The 7291-nt window shown below is 45.7% G+C and overlaps 2 protein-coding genes across 2 annotated transcripts; both read right to left on the reverse strand.

Annotated features, from left to right (window-relative positions):
* Nucleotides 1-324: 324 nt before the first annotated feature.
* On the reverse strand, nucleotides 325-4339 carry LOC147972029 (uncharacterized). The gene is made up of 6 exons (XM_087524209.1): nucleotides 4179-4339; nucleotides 2491-3680; nucleotides 1651-1960; nucleotides 1240-1513; nucleotides 661-926; nucleotides 325-526 (listed from the first exon to the last, which is right to left on the reverse strand). The coding sequence occupies exons 1-6, from the start codon at nucleotides 4337-4339 to the stop codon at nucleotides 325-327; spliced, it is 2403 nt and encodes an 800-aa protein (XP_087380335.1).
* A 115-nt stretch (nucleotides 4340-4454) lies between these two features.
* LOC147972030 (uncharacterized) lies at nucleotides 4455-6984 on the reverse strand. Its single transcript, XM_087524210.1, has 6 exons — nucleotides 6892-6984; nucleotides 6264-6755; nucleotides 6006-6115; nucleotides 5475-5637; nucleotides 5099-5197; nucleotides 4455-4997 (listed from the first exon to the last, which is right to left on the reverse strand). The coding sequence occupies exons 1-6, from the start codon at nucleotides 6982-6984 to the stop codon at nucleotides 4455-4457; spliced, it is 1500 nt and encodes a 499-aa protein (XP_087380336.1).
* Nucleotides 6985-7291: the final 307 nt, after the last annotated feature.

The raw sequence follows: 7291 nt of genomic DNA on the forward strand, positions 1-7291 counted from the left end.
CCATGTCTGATGAACTACAGTTGCCATGTTTTAGAACATAGTGCATGCATTCGAAGCAGCAACCTGGTGGTGCAAACGATGAAACCACAATAATAATGATAAACATAAAACGTATCTACTATCACGCCTGAAATAGGTTCACATCCACACAAAATATTACAGAAAATATTCAAATGTCACTCACGAACCACCATTGCGTACTAGGCTACTCGGGGTTGCAGTCATAGCATAGCACACGGACATAGTTTTTGAGAAGAACAAAAGGACCTTACATTCCACGGCAAGAGAATGTAAGGTATGCGTCCGGTGTGTAATGCCACGTGATCACTTGTACTTCTTGATGACTTTCTTGACAGCTTCCTCCACGAACTCGTGTGCTCCGGACCGCTTGTTCAAATCTTCATTCGTCAACCAGTTCCATGTGTAAAATTTCCGGAGCTCAACGACCGTTGCAGCTGTGACAGCGGGAACAAGTCTACCTTCCCACTTTGCAAGGTATTCCAACGTGTGAAAGCCACAGTCCGTCCTGCACAAGAAAAAGAGTCAGGTGCACTCGCAAAAAGGATAGACATAGCAATGATAAACTTCAATTCAGATGTAACAACAAAGAGGGGTGGGATTGATGTAAATGGCACATGAAGGAGGGGGGTAGGAAATTACGTGTTCCCTTGATTCGTAGTCGCCACGTACTCAATTGGGAAATGTCTGATCTGGACCTTTGAGTTTTCGTAGTGACGGTTCCATGTCTCTTTTACGTTGTTGATGAAGAATTCAGCATGCGAAGTAAGGTCTGCATCGGCTGCCGAACGCATTGAATCAAGCACCTCAAAGTGTTGGTTCTTCAGGTCAAGACAGATAGCGTAGTGGTGACCACACTTGTCGTGTGGGTCGTGTGGTGCAAGCTCCTGGAACATGGGGAACAGGACCTGCATGTAAAAGTGAAGGAAATAAGAAGCAGAGTTCACATGAAGAACAGCAGAGGGACAAAAAAAGTAGAATCACGTAGAATGTTTAGTTATAGTGGGTAGTTGAAAGAAAGTTACCGTCCATGTATGAACAAAATTTACCGTGTATTTTACTTTGAAGTTGCCACATAGTTTACACGGGATGCAAAAATCAAAAAGTCAGTTTACACGACAGTTGATACCGCATGAAACATCTGCCACATAAACAAAGTGCAGATAATGGCAAAAAACCATACCATGTGAAAAAAAGTGCAAACAGGGAAGGAGTACTCACATATTTCTTCAGTGTGAGCTTGAATTGACCGTCTTGAGCAAAATTCTTCCTCTGGATTTTGTGGTGGAAGTCACCATCCCATATTTTGCTGGTCACACTGTAATGCATGATTGTTTTGTCGGGAGACATATCCATATGCTTGTTGATGTAGTCAATCCCGCATGCAACTACATTCGTCGACATTTTACCGTTTGGCCTCACGGACTCAGCAAGATCACCCAGGTCGACGTACGTCGCTTCGCATTGAATGACCTTGGTTCTGTCCAAACATGAGTTGTATGAAAATGATATAACATGAAAGAATCATGTGTACTAAGTAAAAAAGGAAGAACTAAAACGTAAGTGGATCATATATAGAAAGTAGAAAAAAATATGAATGGTAGAAAGAGCAAAGCAAAATGTGGTCATTACGCTTTCATCTCCTTCATGTGCTTGCTGCTGGCCCTCGCATTTCCAAATCGCTTGACAATATCGTACAGCTGGGTCTGTTCCTTTGTGTCCCTGACTTCGGGCTCATAGTCTTCCGCGGGAGGTGGGTGAACTACCCTTTGCTGCCTCATAGAACCAGGGGTGGCACTCCTAATGGTATCCTCAGATACCGTATCTGCAGGCACATTGGAACTTGATTGCCCCTGACCTCGTGAGGACCTCCTCTGCAATGCTGCCTCCTTGATCCTGCAGTAAGCTTCATCAAGTGACGGTGAAATCTCCTCAGGGGTGCCTGCAAGGATCAAAAAAGTGGATTAGGATACCTGGAAAATAGAACAAATGGAATGTGAAAAGATAGGGTGCATGATGTGAAATGTAGGTACAAAAAGTAGGGAGTTGCCATGTGGAGGCAAATCCAGTTGCCATGTGTAGTGCACTGTAGTTGCCATGTGACAACAACTACAGTTGCCATGTTGTGTCAACTCCAGTTGCCATGTGCTTGCCGAATGGAAAATGCAACATGGAAACAAAAATACAGGTGACATGGTGCAGCAAATCCAGTTGCCATGTGTATTGCACTGTAGTTGCCATGTGACAACAACAACAGTTGCCATGTTGAATCAACTTCAGTTGCCATGTGATTGCCGAATGTAAAATGCAGCATGGCAACAAAAAATGTAGGTGACATGGTGCAGCAAATCCAGTTGCCATGTCATCACATAAAAGTTGCCATCACAAGTGAGAACTCCAAAAAAATGCTTGGGACAAAAGTCAAACTACACAGATGTATACAAGAAAATGATAAGCACATAAGAAATGTACCTTGGACGATCGGCTCTGCGAACTTGACAGCCTTCCTGCCCTCGACCATTAGCTGCGCCATCATTGCGGGCATGCCTCCCGGGAAAGCAAAGGCAACTGGCATAGGATCTGGCACCACTGGTTGATCTTGACTGATGCCAAGGCTGAAGCTCGGTGGGGTGAAGGCCATTGGGTGCCTCTCATGCCTATTGGCCGGACCGTGAACAACTTGCGGGGCAGAATCCAAGGGTGAAAGATCAACAAACATATCTGAATCGGCCGCTACAGAATGATCGGGCTTATTTGTAGGGCGGGGCGTGTTGTCAGCGGTATCAGCCGCAGCTTCCTTGACAATCTTCTTGTTTGGACTGTAGGGGACACCAACATTGACTGGGAGCCTGGAAGTGCGCAGATTTAAGCTGGGGATTTCCACTGCAGGTAAAGGCGCAGTCTGCTCCGGGTGTTCACCTGCGTCACTCGTGCCCGGCTTGACACCTGCATCAGTTGTGCTCCGGTCTTCCGGTTTCTCCATCACATTGCTTTTGGCAGGTGGCGGGAAAAGTATGGATGCAAGAACATAACCAGACTCATCTCTGCTGCTCCTAGCTATAGCTGATGCGTTGGGTATGTCTATTGATTGCTTGCGGGGGCTATGACGCCTCGGTGGAAGACCAGCACGCGAAACAGTCGCCTTAGCAGTATCTGCACCGACAGGAGCTGGAGCTGTTGTGCCAAGACTCTCACCTGTAGATGGCATATCATTATGAACTGCCGCCTCAGCCACTTCTGTCGTGGACACAGGAGTGCCACCATGCACGCGCTTGGAATCAGTGTCAGATGAGCGGGAATCTTCCTTGCTTAGGTTGGTCTCGGGAGCGTCCACCTCAACGCTTGCTGATGGGGTGGCATGGCTCACAGCAGCATCCTTCATTGCCAGAAGATTTGGCAATATTTCAGCTGTCCTGGCAGATACTGACTCGTCACTCCCCGATGTACGGATGCCTGTTGTTCTAACCTGCACATCTGCAACCGGCGGAGATGGTCGGCCACTTGCGTCAGAGTTAGTGGGAACAGTTGACGGTGCAGCAGCAGTTTTGTCGACTGGTGCCTCATGAACATCTGAGTTGCCCCCTGTTGACAACTTTGAATGAAGGCGTTCGAGTGGGCCCCTAATGATATGCTTGGCCCCGCGTGTAGTAGTCTTCTTCACCCTGCAAAAAAGAAAGCACATGAAAAAGGTATTAAAAATGAACAAAAAATATTTGCCATGGTATAAATCTAAAAAAATGAAAAATAGGTGGAAAAGCTGGTAGTTGCCATGTAAGGGGAATATGAGTTGCCATGTGGCATAGTTAGCAGTTGCCATGCAAATCCAGCAAGAGTTGCCATGCTAGCCAACTTGAAGAATGATAAAAATGTCTGATCTACCAGGAATGCAATTTCAAAACTAGGTATGGGATGAGCACACAAGCCAATGGAAAGATGGCAGTTGCCATGTAGGTACAATAAGAGTTGCCATTTGGCCTAGATAGCAGTTGCCATGTAAAAAACAAGCAGGAGTTGCCATGCAGTTAAAAAGGAAGGAAATCATTTGAAAACAGCAGTTGCCATGTGGGGACGATGACAGAAGACCATGTGGCAAGCTGAACGGATGCATTGAAAACTCAAAAATATAGCACTATGTCAATGAAAGGACATGGAAAACCTACTTCTTGTCTGGCTTTCTCAGGTCTGGCAACACGACAGGATCCCCGGTGTTGGACGTTGTCGTACGAGTAGATGACCTGGTGGAAGGGGTGTCACCAGCAATGGGGGCACCTTTGTTCAACCGAGCAGAAACACGGGTTGGCGTTGGTGCCTGTTTCTTCATAACTGCTCGTCCACCAGCTGTCGCCTCACTGCACGTATAAGATGGAGGAAAAAAATGGCAATTGTTAGACAGCAAACTCGTTGCTGCGCTTAGCAAAAACAAATGCAAAAAGGGATCAGTCTGCTCCAAAAATATAGACAAAAAAACTAAAATTAAAGTCGAACCTCCTCCTAGGAGCTATGGGATCGGTCGTAGACCTCTTGCCAGGAGAACCCTGCCCAACATCCTCTGGAGCCCTCCCTCTCTTTGATGGCAACACCCCCTCGCCTCTCGCAGCCATATGTTCTTTGACTTTCTCTGGTGGGGGGACATCTGGTGCATCCTTGCCCTTCTTACCACCTACACGAACTTCAACATGTTCATCATCATCAGTGTCCTGTTGCACGTTCTCCATGTCATCGTCGTCATCCTTGCTGAGACCAGCGTCTCCATCTAGTTCATCTTGTGTGTCAGCAAGCTCTTGGGAACTGTTGTAGTCATACCGGCCACGGCAACCAGTTGGCCGATGTGTCCGTTCTGGGACAAATGTAGTGAACTGCCTCGCAACCGCGTCGCTGTCGGAGCCATTAAGGGACGTCCACCCCTCAACCAACTTCCCGAGCAAGACGGTCATTCCGGATGCAAACTGCCCAATTAGATGCTCAACAGGTGCCCTCACCTGTGCACGAAAAAAGAAGCAGCAATAACCAACCATATTACAGTCACTTGCACGCCATCAAAAATAATCCAAGGCAACCACAGATACATATATTTGATTACCTCAGTAGGGCAAGATGGAGCTGAGTGCACGTCCATCCACTTTCCAAAGTTTTGAGGCCCCCCAAACACGCTGTAGTCTATAGCATGCTTGGCCATCAGCTGGAAAAAACCAAAAAAAATAGCTAGGATGTAAGAGAAAGAATGATGAACACTGACTAGCAGTTCATGTGTTGCAAATACAACAAAAAAGAAGACGCGGATATAAGTTTCAGCACGAATGACAGAGTTGCCATGTGGAGTGAGACATGGATACCATACGCAGACAGCCATGGCTAATAAAGGTAGTCATCTCTTGTTAACCACAGACGGTTGCCACATGACGATATGTTATGCCGCAAAAATTTGTAAGAATGTAGAGAAAGAAACCAGAACTAACCTGCAGTTTTCCATATTTGGTATCAGTTACACTGTCTGCAGCAAGCACAGCCTTGACAGCATCGATAGTCCACGCAGAAACAGCAAACTTGTGCGTAGGCGGCAGGCCTCCTGTCCCAATGAAATCCACGGTGGATAGATCAAGACAGTCGACGTACATGAGCCGATGTACAACAATTTTAAAAAGAAAGAAATATCAGTTGCGATCATGGTATTTTGCGAAAAAACAGGATAATATATGTTCCTACGATCATCAAGTTGAAGTGCATGTAAAGAGAAAAAGAAGAAGTTGCCATATGTATGTGCTAGTTGCTATCATAGTGTGATGGAAGTTGCCATATTGTCATGATGGCAGTTGCCATATTGTCATGATGGCAGTTGCCATCATAGTATGATGACAGTTCCATATTGTCATGATGGCAGTTGCCATATTGTCATTATGGCAGTTGCCATCTTGTTATGATCAGGTTGCCATGCATGAATAAAAGGTGTTAAAAAGAGTGTTCACAGAAAGGACTTGTAAAAAAATACCATTAAATGCAGTCGACAACCCTTCTGGTACATCTTGCTTGAGAATGCATCATGCAGGAAGTCGGCAATGAACTTACACCAATTCATGTTCTTCACATCTTTCAGTTTCGCCTGCACCACACAATTTTCAGGAAAACGAGTTGCCGCATCAGAAATCAAATGGAAAAGAACATCAAAAAACACTGGCAGTGACTAGCTTGCACATGACATCAGAGCAAAAAAATGAAGGAAAATAATGTAGTAAAGATAGATCATTCACCAGGATGGGGAAGCATTTGTTGCTTGGGCGAAGAGAAGTGGTCGGCGTGAAAACAGCTGAGATGAGGTACATGAGTAGTTTCATCTTAAAAACCTCGCCATGGGTTGTCATGGCCTGCAGCGAATCTGCCAGTACAGACGTGTTCGGCATGGATTCCAACCCAGGAAACAAACAGGGGAACAACGCTTCCTCGATCTTGTTATTGACCTCATACGGGACTTTGATTTGTCCACGAGGCACACCCAAAGTGCAGAACATGGATTCCTCGTTCAACGGCAGTCTTCCACGTCCCGAAATCACAAATTCCCTGGAGGCGGGGTCGTAAATCTCACCAAGCCAGTCGCATATAGGATGGACTAGATTCGTGCACCGGACATTCATCAGAGCCTGCATACCCATCTCAGTAGCAGCTCCCTTCTGATCGTCGGTAAATCTATCAGTCAATGAAGTCAGTCGTTCCTGGGAGGCCCTGTTGTGAGTACGTTTCTTCTTCTGCAAAAAACAGACAAATGATCAGTTGTTGCCATGTTTTCACTGTCATGAAATTTTAGTTCATGACAGACGACTGCAAAGCTCGAGGTAGCAACCAATAACATATGCAGGAGGAAGAGGGTGTGTGGACAGTTACCTCGTCGCCCTCTTTTCTCCGTCCATTTTCCCGATTCTGCTCTGGTGGATCCATGAAATCATCATCATCATTTTGATGATCGCCGCGAGCCATTCTGCTGAGGTAAGAACAGACCAAATTGTCACGGTGGAAATGAAAATGCAGGAAGTAAGCAGTTGCCACCTAACAGAATGTCCTTGCCGCATGGGCTCGAGTGAAAATGTCAACTAGTGAATGCAAAATATCACATGAACACGCCCGCACCCCCCCTATGATTGTCGAAAACATAAATGTGGCAATTAAGCACATTGGTTACATTTGAAAAAAAATGTACAGATCTTAAATGCACTTAAAAACAAAATGTTGAAGTTGCCATGTTAGCACAAGATAGTACGAAAGAAAGTCACAAAATCCTCCACTG

The sequence above is a fragment of the Triticum urartu genome, chromosome 5A, assembly GCF_056163025.1.
Source record: "Triticum urartu cultivar PI428250 chromosome 5A, HENAU_Tu73, whole genome shotgun sequence".
Taxonomy (NCBI): domain Eukaryota; kingdom Viridiplantae; phylum Streptophyta; class Magnoliopsida; order Poales; family Poaceae; genus Triticum; species Triticum urartu.